The sequence below is a fragment of the Aphelocoma coerulescens genome, chromosome 1, assembly GCF_041296385.1.
Source record: "Aphelocoma coerulescens isolate FSJ_1873_10779 chromosome 1, UR_Acoe_1.0, whole genome shotgun sequence".
Taxonomy (NCBI): domain Eukaryota; kingdom Metazoa; phylum Chordata; class Aves; order Passeriformes; family Corvidae; genus Aphelocoma; species Aphelocoma coerulescens.
Window position 1 is genome coordinate 99651910 of NC_091013.1, and position 24825 is coordinate 99676734.

At 43.3% G+C, this 24825-nt stretch overlaps 2 protein-coding genes across 4 annotated transcripts in view; both read left to right on the forward strand.

Annotated features, from left to right (window-relative positions):
- SLC22A15 (solute carrier family 22 member 15) overlaps positions 1–4396 on the forward strand; it is a 49150-nt gene extending 44754 nt beyond the window's left edge. Inside the window, exon 12 of the mRNA XM_069020917.1 lies at positions 4267–4396. Within this exon, the coding sequence (XP_068877018.1) occupies positions 4267–4275 (9 nt within the window). The 3' untranslated portion in view covers positions 4276–4396. The remainder of the gene's footprint in view (positions 1–4266) is intronic.
- MAB21L3 (mab-21 like 3) overlaps positions 1–24519 on the forward strand; it is a 37755-nt gene extending 13236 nt beyond the window's left edge. The window contains exons 1-9 of one of the 3 annotated variants that reach the window (XM_069020938.1): positions 368–409; positions 637–760; positions 4342–4450; positions 9108–9248; positions 11340–11411; positions 13978–14269; positions 16575–16756; positions 17536–17730; positions 20497–24519. In XM_069020938.1, coding sequence (XP_068877039.1) covers positions 4403–4450; positions 9108–9248; positions 11340–11411; positions 13978–14269; positions 16575–16756; positions 17536–17730; positions 20497–20730 — 1164 coding nt within the window. In that variant the 5' untranslated portion in view covers positions 368–409; positions 637–760; positions 4342–4402 and the 3' untranslated portion in view covers positions 20731–24519. The other 2 variants (XM_069020946.1, XM_069020952.1) reach the window with 2 other exon arrangements.
- Positions 24520–24825: the final 306 nt, after the last annotated feature.

Genomic DNA, 24825 nt, shown 5'->3' on the forward strand with positions numbered 1-24825 from the left:
CAAATAAATTCCCAGAACTTTTGCCCCCAAAAAGCCTGATTATGTTATGCTACTATCCTCTGAATGGAGGCTGAACAGTACTAACGACTGTCACACATAAATGTTGTAGGGGATTCAAGCTACAATTACTCATTTTGTACAGTCACTTAATCCACTAATGGGGAGAAATGGGACAGCAGTTTAAGAAGGCAAGAGAACTGTCAGAGATTATTAAATCTGTTGGGATCATTTGGTTTAGTAGTCTGTCTTGACCCAAGTACATGCTTCAGCTAATGCAACAGACTTAATGCCTCTGGTAATTAGAGCAAGAAGAGATGGGTCATCATTAGCAACTAGAAATTCAGAGCTGTATTTCATCTGGAAGGCAGCATTTTCAACGGGGCTTATTTGTTGCCACTGCAGATCATCGGTGAGTCACAAGTGGTACATTGGACTGACTCATTTGTGTGATTTAGTAGGGGCTTTTTAATACATGCTCACTGTTCCGTATGAATAGTTTTTCTAAATAGTTGCCCAACAGAAAAAGGCACAATATTGGACAATCCTGTGCAGTTAATACTACTGCTCTTATTTATAAGATGTTGGTGATTTCTTTATTGTTGTGCAGTTCACAGTTCAGATTACTTTTGATTGTAGGTTTGCAATGTCTTTGTCATATCTGTGAAACTGAAGAGTGAAGAAAGGAAAGCCAAGCAAGTATGGAAAGCATCAGTAATTGGCATCTTCAGAAGATATAAGAGCCAATCTAATACCATTCAAGGCATGTATTCACAGAATACTTTTACAAGGGTTTCACAGATCCACAATCATATTCAGTCCTGCATATTGCCAACAGCATGAATGAAAATGATATATCACAGATTCAGAGTTTTTGCAGATACTAGGAAATTTCTAAATTCTCTTCAAAGAGTACTGATAAGTAAATGTATCTGCAGGTACAAAGGAAATCAGCCACGATGTGAACTCTGTTACAAGGTACTATGAAGTGGGAACTGAAGTAATATTAATGGGGGGATGTAATACAGCTGAATCATTTCCAATGACCTTATGCAGATCAGCAGGCAGGGAACTGTGACTTGAGAAGACCGAAGTATTAAAGTATGGCTTGAAAATGCTTGAGAGAAACGAGATAGATCAATGGATGCTAATCAAGCAGAATTTGGGTGTCTGTGCTTGGCTAATTACGTAACTGATGCTGAAAACCTCCTCAGGGACGCCACCAAAGAGGGGGGGAAGGTTGCAGTGCTTCAGCAAGAACTGCCTGGAGAAACTGTCTCTCAGAAATATGCCCAGACTCCAGTGGGGGCTTAAGGCACTTCTAACAATCAGTAGAAAAGAAAGGGATTCAGAGGTGTCTAAAAGACAGGCATTCTCAGTGTGGATGGGAATTCCCTTAGAAACAAGTATACTTTAGAGTTTAATTTGCCAAATCAGCAAAGTTCAAAAGCTCTCAACAGAGCTCACATCCATGATATCTGATGGATTGTGAGCTAACTAGAACTGAAGAGACCTTTTGTGGTTTTGTCTTCACATGGTTGCATGGCTTTGGCAGAGTGCTTTTTGTCTCCATGAAGCTGTTGTGAGCTTTTCACAAAAGAATGGGTAAGGTTGCAAGACACCACAGTTGGGTCATCTTTCCAACCTCCCTGCTCAAGCAGGGTCCTCCTAGAGCACATTGCACAGATTACATCCAGACAGTTCTGGAATATTCCCAGTGAGGGGGCCTCCGCAACCTCTCTGGGCAACCTGTTCCCATGCTCAGTCACTCCTGCATTTAAGTTCTTTCTCATATTCGGGTGGCACTTCCTGTTCATCAGTTTCTACCCATTGTCTCTTGTCCTGTTGCTTGAAACCACTGAGAAGAGCCTGGCTTCATCCTCTTGACACCCTCCTTCTTTACTTCTGTGCTTCTTAGAGTGAGGAAGAAATAGCCATTCTTCACTCCCTCTTGCTGGTGTGCCCAGGGAATTAAGTTGTTGTAGGCTCAGAGGAAATGTTTTTTCAGGAAATTGTATTTATCCGCCTTTGGAGCTTGGATCCATCTCAGGTTTTCTCCGTCTTAGTCTTACTTTATACAAGCACTGTCATGATAGAAGGTTCCTGAGAGGGACCAATCTGGTGGAGGTTTCACTGCAGTAACACTACATCAGCTCAATAGGCCTCACTGGAGAAGCCTGGATTCTTCCCAGTGTGTATCTACGTCCGCTTTTATCTATGCAGATGTTTGGATTTCTGCACTCTCCTTTGTCTTGTCTCTTTCCCTCTGATGCAGGTTTTTCCCAAGTAATATTCCCTCCTCACACATGGCCATCTGCTGCTACTTTCTGCTGGGTTCTGTGCTATATGGTCCTCATGTGACAAACACAAGTTCTTGTGATGTCTGTTTTCCTCAGTGAGGTCAGGACTGGCTGCTGCCTCCCTTACCACAGTAATCTGTATTTTGCTGGTGGTATAAGGGCCTTTATCAGTTGTAGTATTTTCTGTCAGCCAAATAGCACTCTTCCCATCCTATAAGTAGTGTAATATGTGCTACTTACAGGATGAAAATAATGGATGGATTATAATAATAAGGATTATGAACATAAGGTATATTATTATATAAAAGAAAAATCACCAAAACTACTTCATTTCTCTGCCAGTACCATGTCTCTGGACAACTGTCATGAGGAGAGACCTTATAAGTGCAAGAAAGACCCTTAATGTCTCCTTGCTTCATAATACATGTCTGAGATGTTCTGGGTATTAAAGTAATGTGTGGTGGTGTCAAGAGCATTAGGGAAGTTGTCTGCTGTATGTGCAACTGGCTGTCTGAGGGGGCACAAGGGAGTTAATGTTTTAGGGGCATGCTTTTAATGGAATCTGACCATTTAAAAGGCTTAATTCTCCTCCTTTGTACGCCCTGCTTGGGTATGATCCCATCCAACCTGATCCTAATAAGTCCTTCTCAACCTATTGTTCCACTCGACTTCTTTCAGACCCTGCCTTTTATCTGGCTTCCCTAGCAGAGCTCACATGAACTGCTGGCCTCTCAGGGGAAAGACAGCCAGTAAGTCTTGAAGTGGGCAAGAATGTGGTATGAGTCTCTAAACACTGGGGAACCAAGAAAATCTTTTTTAGTGCCCAGCTCTCATGGAAGCTGGTTTGGGAAGTAAATGCCTCCATGTCTTTGTGAAGGAGTCCTCACGTCCCTCAGCAAAAAGACAATGGCAGATGTCTGGCAGAGAAAGATTTGCTTTGTAGGTGCTGGAGAAGCAGATGTCCTGCAGGTATTGGTGCTCCAATTAATTACTTAAATTAATGTACTTAGTATTTGTTAATGAAGGACATCATGAAGGATAACTAGCAACAGCAGTGCCTGTCCTGAGGTAGCATCTAGTGCCCACCCAAGTGCTGTCTTTTGCCACCTGCTGCAGAGGCAATAAATCAGTCAAGGGATGTGAAAGTTCATTTTCAAGGGGGAAACTGATTTTACTCAGAAGTGGAGTGTGTCTTCCTTAATAAGGAATGCTTAGCAGCATGGGATCTCATCTCTATACTATGTCACTCCCTTCCATGTGCTGATGTACCCTTCTTTCTAAACACCACCAAGCCTCACTGGATCAATGAAGCCTGATCAATTGTTTTTGCCTCTGAGTCATCCATATGGGGTTGTTAGCTGAGCTGCTGGCAGAAAACGAGAGGCAGCTTTCTGTCTGTTTACTGTAAAGAAAGCAAAGCAAGCGATGGGAGGGGACAGGCTGCACAATATTTACTGTCAATACAGCCGGAGAGAGAGAGGACATATAAGGAGAGGAGGGGAGGAGAGGGGAGCAGGGGCTGCAGACTGCAACCCCAGCAAATGATCTGAGTGTAAAAATACCCATGCATTTTCAGTGGAAAGAGAGTGGATTAAAGTCAGCAAGGGATAACTGAGAGCACTTAAGGAAGGGTGTAGTGAAGGTCTAGCGAGGCAGGAACATACCAGTGGCATGCATGCAGAGTAATAATGCTGTGCACGAGTGTACTGAACCTGCACTGCAATCTGAAAAGCACTTTCAGATCTGCCCTGGGACAGAGCAGTAGCTGGGATATTTTTGTGTACTCCTGCATGCAAGATCCACCATTTTAAAGTAATAAGATTAATAATAACAATTGAACTTGGAGAATAATATTTGGAGCTAGTTTTCCAAAGCAGCTGGATGTCACCATTGTAGTTCAGACCACAAGAAGAAAATTGTTAAAAATAGACATACTTCCTTGCTTCTCTCTCCTCTTATTCATCCACAGAGGTATTAGGTGACCTGAGCTTCACAGGGCAAGAAGGCTCTGAGCAGCTTTCTCTGAGTGTTCCTCTACTTCCAGAGGCAGGTGAACAAGTGAAGAGTGAATTCACACTTTAAAGAGCAGCGAAGACCATCTTGCCATGAAACCATTCACAGATGAAGATGTAGAAATCTACATCCAGAGCAAGGTAAGACTTTATCTGACCAGATTTTCTGTCTCCCACACTAGGTGTTGATTCTGAAGGGTGCCAAATTTGACAGTTAGTTGCTTGCCTGCTGTCTTCCTTTTTGAGACAAGATTGGGTGAAGTTTCATGAGAACTGTATTTCTAATGAGATTTCTAGGTTTCCGTTGCAGAATCTAATCAGCTGGTAGCCTAATTTTTCAAGGTGCTTGTCCTCTTCTTCTTGGTGTCCTGAATTTTTGTTCCTGATCTGGAATTTCAGATGTGAGACTAGCTGTAATTGCCAGCGTTTAAATCTAAGGAAAGATCCTTGCCTCTCTCCCTGTTTGGTGGTCTTGGCTTGACCGAAGCAAGACCAACACCAGGCATTGCCTCTAAGAAAGATTCATGTAGGAACTGCAAAGACAGACAGATATTGTTAGAATTCAGTCATCAGTCTGTCACCTCATCTTAGGATACTCCTCTATATACCGTGATTAAAATAACATGTCTCATTAGCACATGCAGACTGGAATCACATTTTCTCTTTTATGAGATATTCCAGCACTCAATTTTTCCCCCATTATGAAATGAAATAAAACAGAATAAAATCCTCTGTGAAACAATACTGTTTAATAAAACCTCTAAGTGAGCCATAACATTTTTTTAAAGCTGCTATGTTTCATGGCAATACTTAGCTAAATCCTGTTTTATAGTCTGCTTTCCCCAACAAAATGCAAGATACCAAAGTGACAAATAGTTTCAAAATGGAAAAGTTTAAGGCTTTACGTAAAGGATTACATATTCTAGTACAATGAAGGGGCTGGTCAGAAAGGTTTGTTTTCTCTATGGAAATGTTTTGGTGACAAGTATGAAAGTTCTCACAGAAATACACCTTCTTCAGCCGTGCAGTGTTGTGCACAGGAAAATTATTCCATGAGAATCTGTTCAGTGAGCTATAACAGCGAATGCTTCTCTGAAGATTTAAAAAGCAGAGCTACAAAGGAGGGAACAGAGGGAAGCCATGCACAGGAAGATGCTCATATGACAGCCATAAGTACAAGGAACAGAAGCAGAGTGTAGTTAAGTGAGGCTCATAGTTGCCAATATTTTAGGTTATACTGAAAGTCTGTTTTCTAGCAGCTCTCCAGCTCTGATGGATTCCTAGTTTCTGCCTGCTCCTGAGTCTCATGTCCAAGTGAGGCTGCCTAACCTTCAAGCAGTTCAGCTTGTCGAATGCTGCCTGGTTTTGGAAATAGGTCAATCACCCTGGTGCAATGAATCTCTATAATACCAGAGATTTCATCCTTAAGCCACTCATCAAAGGAAAAATTCAAATGCATATGGAGCGAATGCAATAAGAGAAAACCCAAGTATTCTTAACGGTTCCTAATAAATCCCAATCCTGCTTGTTTCCTCCTTAAAACCTTAGTTTACCTTGTTGTTCAGGGTTTGTGCATTTGTTTTGGCTTGATTCTCCAAGTTAAGACCTGTTAAGGGGAATGCCAGTAAATCATAGAAGTGACTGTCCAGCGAAGACCTTACGATGTCTCTTCTCCCAGTGTGTCTGTGCTGGTGCTAGAGGCATCTGAGATAAATGTCCTGGCTCTTCAGAATTATGATCTGTTTTCTGATTTTTTGCCCTCCCTTCTATTGGAAGGTTGTATTTTCCAACAGCATGATTAGGGAGCTAATTATGGTTAGCTAATTATAGTGAGCACCCTCTGTCAATCATATGCCCATTGTTCTTTTATCCCTGCTCCAGTGAAGAGGAGTTTACATCGAAAGAGGTGTTTAGTGGTATGTGGATACAAAAATACTGCTAGAAAGGATTTTCTTGCTATTTTCTAAGCCCATGAGAGACTTTTCTCTCTCACAGAAGAGGTAGCAGAGTTATGTAAACAATGAAACACCTGCAGCCTTGAAAAGTCTTGTTTATGGTATAGTAGAAAAATATTTTGACAATGGATGTTTTAGGATTTTAGCCAATCACCCCCAAGGGGTGGCTGATCCTTTGTCTAATTAGACTATGAAAAAAAAAGTCTATAAAGGAGTTGGTAAAATAATTAAATAAATCAATCTTGCTGCACAATTCCTGCCTGCTGGATCTTCTCTCCTCCTCCCTATGCCTGCGGGACACGGTAATATACCATAGGGCATTTTTTTTTTTATTAGTGGTACTCCTTCAATTGGTTTTTTGAGAGTGTACTCTTAAAAAGAATTCATGATAACTGCTGTAGCCTAGCCAATAGGTGATGAAGGCAGAATTAAATGAGGCCAGGCTGGATTGGATGGCCTCTCCCAGGATACTGGAGGTAGCAAAAAATGTTTCCAGCAGGTGCTCCTTAGAGAGAACAGAGCATGAGCAATGCATACAGAGGGCACTGTAGGTCTCCATTTGAGATGATCTACTGTGAGATTGTATACTTTCTACACTTTTCAGTACAAAAAAGTCTATTTTTTTGTCTAAAAACTCTTAGAGATGGACAACTTTCTCTGCCACTCACCATTCACTTGCTGGAGAAACCATTAGGTATCTTGTTGAGCAAGACAAGCTTATTGGACTGTTCTAAGGAGTTGTTCTGGATGAACAAAAATAAGGTGGAGAAAATAGCTATAGATACAGATGGAGAAGTGCCGTAAATGAAAGCTGAGGAGGTGAAAATGAGTATGGGCTAAACTCTTTCAGTGCTAATTTATTTTTTATTTTAAAAGTACATGTAAGCTAGCTAAAACTGTTCTTAGAGAAAAGGATGAATTGGAATGAGGAGTAGGGTGACTTACCAGGGAAATTAAAGGGTATTACATAAACATAAAGGACTATGTGGTGTTAAGATAGCCAAAAAACAGGATGTCGAGGGTGGATGAGAGCCCAGTGAAGGGAATGTGGTGCTGCTAACCTGATGTATTTCCCACTTCCAGAAGTTATTCAGCCTTAGTAAAAGTACTGTTAACTTTGTTGTCTGAGGGAGGCAGGTATTCAAACTCTGCTGATCTTCATGTTCAGTATTAGTCAATTGCTGTTCATTGGTTAATGGATGTGAGGCGAGCGCTAGTCCACTTTAGTCCATTGAATGGTCCCTTGTTGTGCAGAAGTGAATCTATTTGTCCCTGCCAGGCCTGGAGACACATTTCAACACACTTGAGTGTTTTTGGCTGATGGTTGAACATTTGACATAAAGGTGTCCAGAAGGACTTATAAAGAAGTTCTTGTCAATGATATTTTTTAAGAGAAAAGAGTTGTTTTGATGCTGAAGAAGATGCTGAGTAAACAGGACACAGGAATTTTAGAAAGTCATAGGCTGGTTTGAGTTGGAAGGCACCTTTAAAAATCATATAGTGCAATCTCCCTGCCGTGGACAGTGACACCTTCCACTAGACCAAGCCCCATCCAGCCTGGCCTTGAACTCTTCCAGGGATGGGGCATCCACAGCTTCTCTGGGTAACCTGTGCCAGTGACTCACCACCTTCACAGTACAGAATTTTTAACTTACGCTTTTGCTTCCTTTTGGTCTTCAACAATAACAAAAGACTGTAACAATTATATTTGACTGTGGCAATTATGCTTTATCATTCACTTTAGCCATGTGATGATCTCTGTTTCTGATTTTTTTTCTTGCCTGCAAGCAATAAGATTTAGTAGAATATGGTGAGGAAAAAGAAAAATCAATAAGAAAGCAAAAGCTGCAACCAAATGAGATGAAGCCTAGGATCCAAAGAAGAACAGTAAACAGTCTTGATATTTCACTCCACATAAGTAATTCTGGTTGTATAAGTAATGACAAATACGTTAATGAACTTCATTAACAGTAGCTGAATCTCCTCACTTTGGTATGTGTGTAAGGATATTTGGGAAATATTAAATGTCCCTTACTAACATGGTTCCTTCATGCTCCTCCTGTTGAATCTCCTTGTTCAGATTGTGACCATCTCCTTATGCCCCCTTCATTTTTAGTCATAAATGAAGGTTAAGGTCCATTTTATATTCTTCTGAGTTGTCCACCCCTCACCTCAGTCCTTCCAAGACTCAGACATTTCACTGAAATAATTTTCAATAATTAATTATGCTACTACTACGTGAATTAAAGAACTATCCTTTAAGCCACACAAACACCTAGTTCCCAATGAGACCAGCTTTGGAAAGATGTTTTCTCACTGTCTAGGAGTAGACTCTCATCTGTACTTCAGCCATAAAGATGGTGTGGATACTTTCAGTGTATAAGGCAGGCATCTAAATGATGTCACATACATCTACCACCTGACTAATGAACAGATCTGTAACTCTTGATGTCCTGTCAGTTCTTGGAATGAAACATATCCTGGCTTTGATAGTGGCTACTGTATGCAGGGGAGTAGCTGGTATTCTGCATCAAATGGATAAAGAATTGAGACTGTAGCTGTAGTTGATAACACATTTATCCATGTAATGAACCCTTTTCCTTCCATCCAGTGGTGTTGGCATGGAAATATCAATTAATGCTCAGTAGTTTGAATATTGACCCTTTGGTGTTCACAGCTCTGTCTCATGGTAAATTAGTTGCAATACACAGGGAACAATTTTTATTCCCAGTGCAGCACAGGCACAAATGTTTCAGGATGCTTTAAGCTGATTTGTCTGCTTCTCACTGGAGACAAAGACTGCAATTACCTGTAACATGAAGTGTCTTTCCTGGAACTGACAGGTGGAACAGCGACATTACCTGGTTTCCAAAGCAGTGGAGGAGGTGCAGAAAATCATCCAGCAGCTGACCACTGAAATCAGCTACAAGGCTGTGAGATTCCAGGCTATCTCCAACTCTGGCATTCACAATGAGAACATTAAGGTATGGACAAGAGCTCTAATGTACTCTCTGGCAGCCTGTAGGCAACCAGTAAGTGATTTCTCCATTATGTAAGTGTTTGTATGGGCAGGTACCTCACCCAATACACCGCAGATGATGTGCTGACACTTCACTGTGGAGTTCTAGTGACTGGGTCATTGGCACTTACTCATGGACATCTCACAGCCAGAGGAGCATCGAAGAGAGATGGATAAATCAGGCAGAGCCTCTCTTTACAGCTGCTGTGTTTACAAAGAGCATCTATAGCCAGAGCTGTCAATCTGCAAGCAGAAGCCAGAACTCTTTGGGAGACAGAAAGAAAAACTTATGCAGCAGTAACATAAGAAAAAATGCTCATGCCTTCATGAGCTATGACTCATATTTTTCACAGGTGGAAAAGCAGTCAACTCACTAAAAAAAAAGGAAAATCTAACATCTTTCTTCTGCTATGAACATTAGAAGGCTCCTTCAGAAAAATATGTTTTTTCTTCATCATGGATCAGAATTGTGGGAGAAGTGAAATGCCTCCCCATTTTAGACCTTCAAACATGAAAATAATAATGTCCTGTCCCAGCTGCGACAGAAGGCTGCTTATTTCTTGTGACTCCATAACACAAAAGTAGCTAGTGGATAAAGACACAAGAAACAATCACAGCAATGGCAGCTTCAGATGAAAACAATCTTTTTCATCTGAACTAGTTTAAATACTCTAATGTCAGCCATTATACTAAACCACAGCCAGTTACAGATCAAAACACAGCAAATATGTAAAAGCACGAGGCACCTTTTGCAGCTCTCTAGGACTGAAAGGGAAGAAGTCTTTGTATCAAGCCGCTGGAGGGGTATGGATGTGGAGGCAAAATATAATCACCCAGTCTGAAATGTGGCTATTGCCCTGGGAACAAAGACATTCAGATTCATAGCTTGTCTGGAATTTTGTGTATCCCAGAGCATGTGGTCTTGTCAATAAGTATGGCCACAGTGACATGAAACAGTGCCACATCCTGGTCCATGTTTTCCTTAGAGCCAGAGTCTGCCAGCCACCTCTTGTGCTGGAACAAACCTGCTTGGCTAATGAGGTCTGACAGGACCAGGGTCAGGGTAAAATTGTTGCTCTGGAAAGCAAAGCAGAACAAAACCACCAAGGCAATCTATTGTGAGCAGTAACTTGGAGTTACAGTAGGCTGATATGAACGAATTCTGCTTGAAAGAAATCCTCAAAGTACATTTCCTTAAAAGGGGCAGATTTGTTGTTCATGCTTAACAGAACCCAGTGTTATAAATCCGTGGAAGTAACACTAGGAGGACTAATTGTCCTGTATGTATGGGGCATCAAAGAATGGGTTGATGAGAAATTATTTTGGTTTGGGCTGTCTGCTTTCAAAAACTGGAAACTTGAATATCACTGCTGACATAATTCAACATAGAGTAGACTTGTGTCAAGGGAAAGTCAATGTATTCACTATTCTGTGTTTAATTTTGCAACATCTTTTTTTTTCTGTCAGTTAAATCTACAGTAATTTTTCAGAACTTTCAGCTTCTGGTTAAAAGGAATCAATTTACCATGGTGAGAGATCCAGATTTGTTGAGAAGCCTCAAGCTCCCTTCTAAATATGAAGGGCTGAGTGGAGAATAGTTAAGAAAAGTCTTTAGGTATTCAATGTTTTCCTATAACCCACATAACAAAAAGTCACGCTTTAATAAAAAACTTGAATTAAAATTCAGATGAACAAATCAGATTATTTAATTTTTAAAAGTTTTAAGTGTTTGTTTTTGTTGTGGCCTACCATTTTTGGAGCTGTCAACTGTGCAGGGCTGATGCAAGAGCTGTGGAGGCTGCAGTAAAGTTATAATGAAGAGGTCCAGACTAATCACTGGTACTGTACTGCCCAGTGGCATTGCCAAGTGTTTAATCAAGGTGAGGGGAAGGAGGGGATTTTCCTTTAACAAACTCCAAGCATCCAAGGAATCTTGCAGCTTTGCTCTGTGAATGAATGAATGAATGAATGAATGAATGAATGAATGAATGAATGACCTAGCCCATGCTTTCTCTCTGTTCTGCGTACTTCTTGTTTTCCTTTCTGCTTCTCTCAGGATCAGCCAGCTTTACTGGCCAAGTGGTCAGCTATGCTTCGGAGGAAGCGCCCATTCCACCCATCCATCCAGGTACAAAGCCCTCCTGCCACCTGGTGCCTGAAAATCCCTGTGCTTGCTTCCTCCTCACCCACCATCTTCTCCAGACAACTTCACCCACCAAACTGATCCTTCCATGACTATTTCATCCTCTGCACAGGAGACTTGTTTTCTTTTTTCTCAAAGCACAATTATTATCTTTCTAACCTAATATTTCTGCCTCCCTGGAACAGCCTGGCCAAGTTCACAAGAATGAGGTTGTATTTAATTTGCCCAGGATACTTTAGACAGGATTTTAATACAGCAGAATTGGCCATAATTTATACCCCCAGAACTGCAGGCTCTTGCTCAAGCCTGTGACTTGCTGGGGCCCATGGTCTGCACTTAGCATGTGAGACCATTGTGTGACAGAGCATAGGTGTGGGACTGGGATTTGTTTAGGGCAAGAAGGCACCAACTGCCAAGCTTTACAGTGCTATTCCCAGCCTTGTGTATCCTGTTGTTTTCTGGTAAGCCCCAGGTGGGGGACCCTTGTGGCTTGGATTTACAGGCACTCACATAACACCTGCAGCTCTTCCCTTTGCAGTCTGTTGGGTGCCAGTGCATACAAGACGGTATTTTGGTATGGGTAGGAATGGTTGTTTACCTGCAAATGTGGCTGAGGCAGTGAGAGGAGCCACAACTGCATGACAGCCATTGTATTTTTTCCTTATGGAGCCCAGTACTCTGTTTCTGAGCTGCTCACAGAATTTCTCAGCCCCACCAAACCTGATGTATGCAGGTCAGCTTGATCTGCAGTGTCATCCTTTCAGCATCCTCCTGCCTTTATGGTTTATACTTGACAAAAGAGCAGCTTCCTGGTGTTTTGTTTGCCATTTCTGTGCTTCTTGCTGGCCATCTTTTGTATTCCAAATCTCTTCCCAGGGAGCAGAGAAGACCAGCTGCTCCATGTGGGAGAGAGAGAGACAGGAGGTGAGCGTAGCAAGGCAGCCCCTGCCCTGTGGTCCCTGAGTGAGACAGACACAGGGAGGGCAGCTGGGTCAGCCAAGAGTCTGGATCATCAGGCAAGTCCACTGATTAAGTCAGGTCTGAGGTCAAGCCACTCCCCCACTCACTGGGGTCAGAATCAGCCTCAACAGTAACCAGGGCCAGACGTGGTCTATTGATTCCAGGCAAGTCCAGAGTGGCCAGATAGGTCTGAGTCCAGGCTGGGAAGGCATTCTGCAGTTAGGACAACAAGGTCTATGGCCAGGCACAGGCACAGCTGTCACAGAGTTTGAGACCAGCACTCCTATGGTATAGCCCAGGACTGACCTGAAATGGGGGGTCCCAGACCTGGGCAGAAGGTGTGGGTAGAAGTCCCAGAAAGGCTGCTTTGGGACATTGCAGCCTATGACTGCCCTCGGGGCCCTGGCACCTCTGTGATAATACTTTCAATCAGCTGAGCTACGAGGAAGGCTACCAGAGTGTTTTGGATTATTACAGGAGAGTGACAAGAGTGTTTTGTTCACTCTGGGTGTAACCACCTCGCAGCAGCAGCTGTCACTCCACATCCTGCTCATGCAGCAGCTTCACCTTACTTATGCCAGAGTAAGTTAGGCTTGGTAGCAAGTGGACTTGAAAAGCTCCTAAGCCAACATGGTAAAAATTTGAAGGAATTTGAACACCCCTTCTAGAGCCACAGCTGCCAGATGCTTCCAAAGTAGCACCTGGACATATCTGGTTATGCTCTGGGCCAGTGTGATGTTTTGTGGTATTTGAGTCACCTTATTCTTTCCTTGCAAGTACTGTCTCAGAACTGGTTTTTATTGGGAAATGGTTGTTCCCCAAGTGAGGCAAATTAACTGGCTTGCAAACAAGCCTGTTTAAGGCTTCCTTGTCCATTGGTTGCTCCTTCTATCCTTACACTGTTTTTGTCATGCTCAAAAGGAGATGCAGTTCCATACATTACAGCTGGCCAAGAGCTGGGCTTATTTCCGAGAGTGCCACTGCCTGAGTATGCTCAGGCATGTCACTTGCCTTGTGTCTCTGTCCCTTTAAAGGCCAGTCAAACAGAGTGAAACACTTGTAAAATTAATGGGCCATAGCCTTATTTTGCTACTGTCTGTAGTGGACTTCGAAACAGATCAGAAAGGTTACAGTTATTACTAGTATTGGACTCTAGGCTTATCTCAAGTAACAATTCTGCGATAATAACTAGCGCTATTTGGGTTTCCCTTGGCTGGATCCCAGAACACATTCTCTGATGCCTTCCTGCACCTTGGAAGCTGCTGGTTATTACATCTCTTGCAATTGCAGGCTAAAAATAACAAGCAAAGGGGGAAACCATGGCAGGCATGGTGGCAAAACAGCCAGTGAGCTCTTGTCTTTGAAGAGCTTCACATCAGACTCCTTCTAAGACAATTTCCTTTTAGTCTGCATGCCTCCAAGGTAGCCCTTACACAGCTCTTGGCTGTGTTGAATTGGTCCCATCATACCACAGTTTTTCCTTCTTTTCAAAGCCCCCAGTTCTACATATTACTTTCTCAACCCTGTTTTCCTTACTTTAGCTCATGGATCTGTCCTTGTCTCCTCTCTCAATCTCTCTGAACTCTCCTAGGTCTTAGCACCCAGCCAATTCCTCATCACAGTTCCTCTGCGTGGCCTGTCCGGGTACAGGGAGTGCCAGGTACGGCACTGGCGCTATTACACTGTGAATGGGACCAAGCTCCTCTCCTCCGTGCGGGACCCTGAGGAACTGCATCAGTGGCTAGAGGTGGAGCAGTTCTCAAAAAGCCTTCAGCAGTGGCATGAAGAGGATGTGAACATCGAAGGTGATCTGGTTCCAGCCAAAGTCCTTATTGTCTTCCGGGAGCTGGTGGAGAAATCGATTGTCTCCTGTAACCTCTCCAGTGAGTTGGTGGGGACACGTGTAAGGGAAACCATCACACACACAAAGTGTTTGGCTTGCATGCTCAGAATCTGAGCAAAACCCTCCAAAATCAGGAAGCCTTCAAGTGATTGCAGTGATGTACATAGACCTGCATTGAAGATAGAATTCAGTAGTTCTTGGCTTCTTCGTACCCAAGATGTTACTCCTTTCTTAGGGATTTGGGTAGGGTCTCCAGCAACATCACCCTCACAGTTCAACTAAGAGGCAGCCCAGATTTTTAGAACATTTAAGAGTTTGTTTCGGAAAAAAATCTTTCTCTGCTACAGCACCTGCAATATATTTAGATTATCAAGGAAGGTAGTATAGGAAAATTGAATACCAGGAAGATATGTAAGTCTGAGGAGAATGTGTTTGAAGATATTTATAGGGCAGATAATGTTCTAGGGAAACCTTAGCTGCGCACAGCTTTCCAGCATGGGATGGTGGGAACTAAGTAGAAGGACTTCTGCTGAAGGAAAGTGTGTTGGACAAGTGCTCTTTTCCCTAGTGTCCAGGCTACTCCTGTGGTGCCTGTTCCCATAGTATGTTTCCAGGATGACTTTACTTATCAGCAGCCTAATGAGTCTTCTGTATTTCAGAGCAATAGAAGCCATGTCCACTCATCTGATCGTACTCTGAATTGTAGTCACAGGAAAAAAAAATGTGTTAAAGTCAAGCTCTGCTAGATAATGGCATTTTTTCAGAAAATACTTGTTATCATAGCAATGGAAAGGTGGATAGGAATGAAATTTCACCATTGAGGCTTACAAGACCAGCTGGAATGTGCTTGCTTCTGAGGCTTTACTTATGTGAAAGTTACTGTGTTGAGCAGCAGTCACATCAAGCTGTTGAGTCAGGAAGGGTACTTGCAAGGACCCCAAGAGTGATGTTTGGGTTGATGATTCTGATGCCTTTTTTGTAAGGTCCGCAGGGAGGAGATGAGCTAAGATGAAGTCAGGAGAAGCAGTTACCATTTTTGTTAGTTTCTGTGAGGAACAGACTTCCTTCATCTCCCACAGTATGGCTAAAGTTACAGAAAAACTGCACTTTCATTGCTTCCCTGTTTTTTAATTCTTTGAGCACCAGCGAAATCAGTTTTTGAGGTGTCTCACTTTTCATTAGTGGAAAAATAGGTATAAGCATTGCAATACTTTCAGAAATACCATGAACATATTTACATGCTGACACAGCGGTTGCTGTAACATTTTTCAGCTGCTAGGGATCCTTGTTGGGAACTTGGGAGCAGGACAGTTCCTGTTTTGATGCCAGGTTTGGCTCAGCAGGGAAATAGTAGATTTTCTGAGGCTTGTGAAGTTCTGGTTGGGATGGACTCTGCTCTTGGCAAGGTAATTCACCCCATGAATTGTTCCTTAGCCCATGCCAGTCAACATGAGGTGGGATAGCACACTGCTCTTTAAACTGCTTATGTTCATCTGCTCAGGCTGTTACTTCAGTGGGTTAGAGGATGAACATGCTCAGATGGCAGAGCTGAAGGGACAGTGATCCTGCCAGAGTTACAGGGACAGAAACTTCTTCCATGAACATAACTGGACCAACAAGAAATATCTCACAAAGTCCATTAGTTGCAGCTTTCTTTTTTTCTGTACTCTTAGATTGTGTTGTTCCTGGAGATGAGTCACTCTTCTTTTACACTGAGGAAACTTCTTTCCTCCAAATCACCTTGGAACTAACTCTTCTTAACACTCAGCACTCACAGTGATGTAGCAGTTAGCCTTTTCTGTGTGACTTCTCGGCACAACAGACCGTAATTTCTGGTATTGTCATCTGTGCATCTCCAGAAACAAAACTTACAGATACCCCACAAAATATTCTGAATGACTGGCAGTGGTAAATGTGATCTGGCAAGGGTCTGATCTCAGGTTCTCTGAAGGAAGAAGAACATCTTTAGATAGGAAGCGTTAATCTGGTCCTCTCTAACCTGCAGTGATTTTGTGCTGTACCATTAGAAATGTTAGGTTGCACCACTTGTCTTGCTTTATTTTTAAGAAGCTGATCCTAGGATTTAAGAGGACCCACAAAGGAAGAAAAAAGCATGGTAATTGAGTATAAAGTTGAGAACTTAGTTGTTCTTTCATCTTCTTCCTGTTCCAGTTCCCTGGGGTAGATTTAGGTGGATTTAGGTTTTTCTTATATTCTGCTTGTGGCATTGAAGAGGAAGTGTTAAGGCAGACCAATAGAACTGCAAGGTCCTAGACAGCCTCTTGCCTGGCTTGTGGAAAAGGACCTTTTTATCTGTATTATCTTCTCTTGTTGTTCTTTCACAGATAAAGTGACAGTGCTGGAGAGCTTCAGCTCAGTGGTCCGGGTGGCTGTGGAGACATCAGAATCCCAGGTTGAGGTGGAGCTGGTCCCTGCTGTGGAGATTCCAACTTGCTGGCCCGAGAAAGCCCGGTGGCCTCGTTGTCTTAAGCGTTGGCCTTCTCAGGAAAAAGTGCAATGCATCAAGGTAAAAAGTGTAAAAAACACCCTTAACTCTGGGATGGACTTTACCTGTCAGGTGTCTGACAGTGTTTTCCCAAAGGAAGAACTGCATGCTGATGGGTTAGAAGATGTATTCTTTAAAGAGAGAAGCAATGTTTCAAAATATTCAGTCAGATTTTATTTGGATTTTGTTTTCCCCCCGTTACAGTGGTGAATTCTATAGAAAAAATCTGAGTTAACTTTTTATTGCACGAGTCTCTAGCAAACAGTTCTGCCTCCATCATACAGCTCTGACATGCATCATTGTTGCTGTTCTGCTCTGCCTCATGGAAGCCTTCAGCAAACGGGCTGCTGTCTTGCAGTTTTTCCTTCAGCTCAATCCAGTCTTTCCCTACAACACTCATGGCTGGATTCTGGCACTTCAGCTCAGCCCCAGTTGCCAGGTTCCTGCAGGACCCATTCTGCCTTCCAGTCCTGCTGCCCTCTCATGCACAACCTGCTGCTGCACAGCAAAGTGCCTGCAGAGCTGCACCTCCGCTTTAGTGGCACTGCTGGTACTGTGCCTGATGGCTCTAGAGCAGGATCTCCCAGCAGTAACTGATACCAGCACACAAGGAAACAATGCAAAATGTGTGTTCATTCAACTAAGAATTAAGATGGGAGCATGCCTCATGTTTGCTGTCTCTGCTAGCCCTGTTTAGAATAGGCTTTGAGAGATGTCACACATGCTTTTGTAACCTCTCTCTGCATTGCTGGGAGAAGTTTTTCTCTGATCTGCTGTCACGGTTCCCCTGTTGTTCACAGTCGCTGGGTTTTGACCTCCTGGCCCGCTCTAATTATCACTGGCAGCTGTGCTTCTCCCGTGCTGAGCACATCCTCATGGAGGGACTTGATGAAGATGGTGGTTGTCGCATGAAGTGCTTCAGGGTCATGAGGCAGATGAAGGAAGATGTCTGGTGTGCTGGAAATAAGCCTGTCATCACAGCTTATCACCTTCAGGTAGGCATCACCCTGATACCAACATGCAGTCACGGGATCTGTTGCAGTGGCTTCCATCCAGTAATGTCAGAATGTTGTGGTGTAAATCACTGTAGCATCTGTGTCACTTCTAAGGTAACTGTCAAAACTGCTGTACCTTTTCATTGCTTTACAGTGGCAAGGAGTGCACTAAATATGTGTTCCAAACTTCACTAAGAAACTAAGGCATGTGGGAACATTATGATTGCAGCAACATAAATAATTTTAGCATCTTCATGTTGTACTCTTGTCTGTAATTGCACACTTACTTCCTGCTTCTTGACTATCTCAGCCATCTATATCCACCTGTCTCTCTGGTGGAAGATGGGGCTTTTTTTCTTTGTGGATATGCACCAAACAAAACTGTCTTAGGTGAGCATTATTAATGAATTAGGTGCAAACTACAGTTCTGGTGGTGTTTCACCTGGGGTAGGAAGGGAAGAAACAGGTAAAGGGGTGGTGGGATTCTCTCTGCACCTACTTCAGGGTTCAAGATGGCTTCAAACAAGATTTGTGAAGAAGAGAGAGAAGACTCTGCTCTGACTTGTGTCGCCACATCTGACAGCTGCAGACACTGACGGGCCACAGGCAGCACCATTTATCAGACTATTGAGCAATCCTGTTTTCTGGGACTTCATCCTCCTGGAGTTGCCAGGGGAGAGGCTGTACTTTTCCCGCCTTGAAGTCTCAAGCCACTAGGTTCCCACAGTAGTTACTGATCTTTTGGTGTCCAAAGCCAGATGTAGTGCTAAGATTTCTCCTAAAGAAAAAGCTGGTGACCATCAAATGTTGTTACAGTCATGGCACTACTCTTAAGTCAAGATGGAGTCAAAAAGAAATGATGAGGCTGATTATAGCTCAGCTGAATGCAAAACTCCTCAGTGCCTGTAAGAACAATCTGGCAGGAAAACTGTCATACGTAAGACAAAGTGGAAAACCATTTAACCATTAGTAACTTTTTTTTTTCCCCTGGCTGAAGGAGCAGATGTGCAGGAAGTGCTGTTGCTTGGACTCTTGATCAAAGTAAAAAACTATTTGGAAGCTCTTCAGTTCTTTACTGTAACTGTACTTCAGGCTTTTATTGCAAGAGAGGATTGGTTTATCAGACAGAAAGAATTTTTCAAAATTACTTACATTAAAAAGAAAAACAGTAAAAAAAGAAAAGAAAAATGAAAGAAACAGTGGATAAACCAGCAGCTGAGCAGAGGCCTAGTGTTAGGTTTCTTCGTGTTCTCAGGTTCCTCCTGTCAGAGGTACCCAACAATTAGGATTAAACAAGACTCCATATGAGAAAGACCCTCTATGACAGAGGAACTCTGCCTCCCAGAAGCTGAGAGAGCCAGAGAGGAGCAAGTAACTGCACTTCTTCTGCTTACCTCCATAGGAATGAAGTTCAAGATCTGGAAGTTCAGAAATACCTAGGTACATTCTGAAAGCCAGCTCTATGCTGTTGGTAGGCAGCTGGCAGTTAGGGACGTAAGTGCTGGGGATAAATCACCTGTTTGGCACCTGACTGAAAAAGCAATGCTGTTTTCCTCGCCTCCAGAAACTTCATTGCAACTGCTGCTCATGGATCTGAAGTAGTTCTAGTGTGTCAGAATGTAACTGCTCTGCAAGTCTTCAAGGAGCAGCTCTCAGAGAGTTACAGCTTGAATTCCTCACTATGTCTTTGTTCCCTGGTGACATTCAAAAAAAGGCTTTGTGGTTATTTCAGCTGTGAACAAAAAAATGTTCACATTTGAGAAACTGTTTGAGAAGAAATTTGTCAGCAGTACACCTATAGATGAAATTCTGCCTCTGTAGAAACAGACAAGTTGAAGGCTGTGGTTCCACCACCTCTCACAATGTCTGTGAGTCTCTTTTTGAGTAAAATAAAATTGGGATTCAGAGGACAGTTAAGGGACTTAGCAGAATTACTGAACCCAGGATAGGTGATTTTGTACTTAAAAAAAATTATTTCAGGCTGACCAAGGCAGTCAGTATGGCTTTTTTGGTACAATAAGTCTAGGTTCCTTCAGAAAATTCTTCTCAGTCATGGGAAAGTCTGAGAATTTTCCACATGGGCAGTGTAAAAATAATACTATAAGAGCAATAACCATATGTATTTTGTTATTTTAACTATGTATTTCTCAAACCTTAAATTGCATAAAATACTCTTGGGGGAATAGAACATAAGGCATGCAGTAGGTATCACATGTCAGAAAAAAACAGGCAGCATCTGACCAGAAAGCAAGCCTTGCACCTGCAATAGCTTCTTGGAATCTCAGTCTGTTTAGGATGCAGATCTTTGTGCGTCTTCAGCACAAATACAGCTGAAGCTAACAAATAATTATGTTAATCTCATTATGCTCTGTCCCTCCTTGCACCTACTGGCTTCTACACTTGCATAATAGGCCATTTTCTACAGCCTAGAATGCCTGGCACATCTACAGAGGCTCCTGAAGGATGGAAAATAGGCTGAGATTATTTTAGCAAGATCATTTTCCTTGGGCTCCTGGCTCAGTGGAGAGTGGGTCCTCTGGGGAGAGATCCTAACCAGGCACCTCCAAGCTGCTCTGCCTGGTCCCCTGAGGAGACTTTAGCTGGGATCCCTCCATTGCAGAAATGTTAACATGGGGAGGTAGCAGCGTGAGTCTCTGTGATTTCCAAGGCTGTCAGCCATTCACCAGCACTAAAACTGCCTTAGTAAGCTGTGTGAGCCCTCGACAGAACCTCTAACACATCTTCTCTCCCATCTGCTTCTTGCAGACAGTGCTATTCTGGACGTGTGAAAAATACCCACGCACCAAGGATTGGCGCTGCTTCCATGAAGCCTTTCTTAGGCTGGTACAGAAGCTGCACAAGTGTGTAAGCCAGCACTTCCTCAAGCATTACTTTCTCAAGAACACCAATCTGCTCAAATATGCCAACACCAGTGACCTGGACCTGGTGGCCAGCAAGCTCGCAGTCTTCTTGGAGAACCCCGTTTTCTGCCTGGACTAAGGCATGCAAAGGTCTCACCCCAACCCCGAGTCGATCCCCCAACTCCTCTCCCCACCTGTGGTTGTTCTCCGTGTCCTTCCAGTACTGTTGCAGCTGGTTTTGTAAGACAGTTGGCACATGCAGCGCGAAAGAGAAGTGTCGAGCTGGCAGCAGTGGGCGGTGAAAAGTGATGGGAGGTATCACTCGATGCCCAGCTGATCTAATTTGCTTTCAACAGTGACAGCCTGCCTGGAAGCTACAGCCAGCGAAACCCAACTTTGTGTGTCAGTCAGAGCAGGCAACCGCCTGGTTCTGTGTCTCTAGTCTTGTGGCACCTAAGCTGAAAGGCAGCGCGAAGGAGTCTCGCTCTGCTGCCTCTGTAACCTAGCACATGTATTGTTGCTGCAATCACCTTTCTCACAAGGACAGCGGGTTTATTTGCCCTCTTGCCTCACAGGCCAGCTCTGCAGAAGGGCAGAGGAACATTTCCGAGGTATTCTGAAGCTGGAAGCTTTCTCAGAGGCACTTTGATGCTTCCATCTCCAATTCAATGAGATCCTGCTCCAGTAGGATCCAGTAGGAATATAACCATGCTGCTAGTGTTGAAGAGCTCAATGGAAACAAGAGGAGGAACAGTGGGTTTTGCCTCTTCATTTTTCTCTCCTCCATTTATATTTTTCTTCCAATTGCTTCAAACATGTCTTTTTCATGTTTGCCTTTGCCAGTTGTGTTAGTGCCATACAAACAGGGGACTTTGGCAGGGCTCATTTCCCTCCCATCCCTGGCTCCATCCAGCAGGCTGGAGGAGGAGCAGGTCTTTCCCTCGTTGTTAGCACCCTCGTATTTTTGGGTGCCATGCAGAAGGAGAATATTTTTCAAAGGCTCTTAGCTTCAAGACCCCCAGTGCTTTTAATTTTGTGTGTTTCAAAAGAAAATGAATTTTAGTATTTCAAAAGAACAGAGCTGTAGAATTAATATAAAGAATGCTGGTTTTAATGCTATTAAATCACTGAAACGAAACCAAAATAGGGGGTTTTTGGGGTTTGGTTTGGTTTGGTTTGGTGAGGGTTTTTTGTCACACCTGTGCAGGAAAGTAAAGACGTCCTTTGCCAAGAGGGGTGGCGGAGATGGGATTTGCATCCCGCGCTCCCGGGAGCTGCGCGAGGCGCATCCGCGGCGCGGCGTCTCCCCCTCGTGGCAGACTGCGGTACAACCACAGGTCTCCAGCGCAGCCCCTGGATTGTTCCCTGCCGCTCGGCCTCGCCGCTCCACGGGGACGGGAGCGTCCTGCAAGGAGTCCAGGGCGTAGCAAAGCTGGTGGAAGGGCTGGCAGGCGTGTCCTGTGAGGAGCGGCTGAGAACTTTGGGCTTGCCAAGTTCAGAGAGATGGAAGGTGAGTGGGGACCTCATGGCCGCTACAGCACCCTGAGGAGGAGAGGAGAGTGAGATGCCTAATCCCTTCTCCCTGGGATCCAGTGATAGAACACATGGAAATGACTCAACGCTTCCTAGGAAGGTAGTCTATGTTCCAAGCATGTTTAAGAGGCATTTGGACAACGTATTTTAACTTTGGTCAGCTCGGAAGGGCAGCTGGACTAGGTGAACATTGTAGGTCCCTTCCAACTCAAAGAGTCTGTTCTGTCCTAATATCTGTTCTAAGCAATCTTTTCCTTCACCCAAGTATAAGAGCAGGCTTTCTTCTACAATTCTTGAGCAGAGTAGATATGGATCAGGAAGGATCCCAACTGTGTGGTCCTGGTCTCCTGCACCAGATCCCACCATGTACAAACCTGATCCTACCATGTAAACCAGCACCCTCTTTGCTCAGATCCTCAGAACAGTCTCCAAGTCACCTTTCCACGTGGGTAACTGCATTGTGTGGAACTGTTTTGAACAGTTCTCTTGCTAAGCCTTTGTTCTCCAGGCTCCCTAAATGGGACACAAGTGTCAGTTTCATGATGACACCTCCTGTTGAAGTGTGGCTTTCCTGTCTCCTGTGAGCTGAGCTGTCTTGGTAAAGTGCAAGGAGATGCCAATCTGCCAGGCAGAGTCAGGCAGCTGTGGTAATGAAGTAATGTCTCCTGTTTTCATCTTGGTTTTGTCTTGTGGTTGAAGGGCTAGCTTCTGAAGTTAGAGGAGGGCAAAAACAATTCAGACTGTTCAAGGACAGTGAAAAACATTCAGAGCTATTAATCCCAAATTTGATATTTTACTGCTCTGATGTATGATCCTTTTGGGATTTAGTTGTAGCTATTGAAGAATTTATCTCTCCTTATAGCTGGGTGAAAAAAATGTTTCAGTGGTGATACCTTAACTTGGATGCAGCTGTGTATCAGAGTCCTCAGCTGCTGTGGTTCACAGCCTGCTGTGAAGCAAAATCATGGGCATGCACCGTGTGCTGCACAGCCGTGACATGGAATGTTCTGCTGCTCTGCCAGAGTGGCAGCCTCTTACAGCCAGGAGTGACTCAGCAAAGCCGGGAAATAAGTACAGAATGTGATGGGCCCCTGCTTTGAGCCAAGTCTGATCAGTTTGTGCTCTATTTTCTTCTTGTTTACACAAGCAAGTGCATCAGCTAGCATATGCTGCTGCAGAGAATATCCTTGTCACCACTGAGACATGGATGGTACATTACTATTGACCACAAAGACACAGGAACAATCCCCCAGCTTTTTCTCTAGAACAGCAAGATGTGGTACAGCTGGCCACTAGCAAAGGCAAAGGGCTTTGAGGAAAGGACTAACGTGTTCATGGAAGTAGCTGAATACAATAATTATTTCCTCTCAGAGACATCTTTGAGATACTGCCTTGTATCGTCTTGTGCAGGTCTGCCTGGGTGTGTGGGGGGTTTGTTGTGAGGCAGTTTTTTGTGGTTGTAGGAGAGTTGTGCAGGAGGCCTCTTATTTAAAAAACCAAACTTGCCAAATATATTTATCACATTTCTTACCATAGTAAACTTTCTGCAGATAGGTTTTCACTTATACACCAAGCCTGATTGCAAAATCATGGCCTCATCCCAAGATTTTCCTCCAAAAAGAGATACCACATTGTGTTTTGGCTACAGAGTAAGTATTATGTTTCATATTTACGATTTTTCTTTTTAAAAGGTGAGCATCTGGACAAATACAGACTTTCTTGAAATAGGTTTAATCAAAAGTTTTGTCTTTGTTCAGAGCATCTGGAAGGAATGTGATGACCATTTTCTCTCCCTCTCTTTTTCATTGCTTTCATGAGTATTTGCTGCATTCTCAGCCCTCACCACAGTCAGCATCGCTCTGTCTGTCAGAAATTTCAGTTGAATGTGTTGCTCTTCCATATAAAACCATACAGAACTCCTGATGTTTTAGTCTTTTTACACAGCCTGCCTTCTAGTCACTAGAGGGCAATGTCTCTCTGAAGCACAAACGTGGATCCAGCATCTCGCTCTTAAAATCAGTGTCTTACTATCATCGAGCTGAGACAAATGAGCTCGTATAATTTAATGCTGAATTCTGTTGCCAAAAAGGAGAGAAGAGACCATGGGAGAGGTTTCTAATAAATAGCAAGACTTCGGTAAAAAGTCTCTAAACTCTGGAAGTCACTCTAAGAGCCGGAATGTGGACTTATTGTCTCTGATGGTCTTGCAGTAATTCCCAACAGCCTTCGATTGGGAAAGCACTAACAAGCAAAGTGCAGGCAGGGTTCTGGGAAGGAGGGAATTTGCAGGAATAGCCACTGCCCTGCTCCTTTAAGGTCCTGCCCTCTCTCTATGGAGCTAGGCCATGACTCTGATGTGTGCCTACCCCTCAGGCTCTGTCTCCCTCCTTTTTACTCCCTCCTTCAGAAAGAAAGAAAGAAAGAAAGAAAGAAAGAAAGAAAGAAAGAAAGAAAGAAAGAAAGAAAGAAAGAAAGAAAGAAAGAAAGAAAGAAAGAAAGAAAGAAAGAAAGAAAGAAAGAAAGAAAGAAAGAAAGAAAGAAAGAAAGAAAGAAAGAAAGAAAGAAAGAAAGAAAGAAAGAAAGAAAGAAAGAAAGAAAGAAAGAAAGAAAGAAAGAAAGAAAGAAAGAAAGAAAGAAAGAAAGAAAGAAAGAAAGAAAGAAAGAAAGAAAGAAAGAAAGAAAGAAAGAAAGAAAGAAAGAA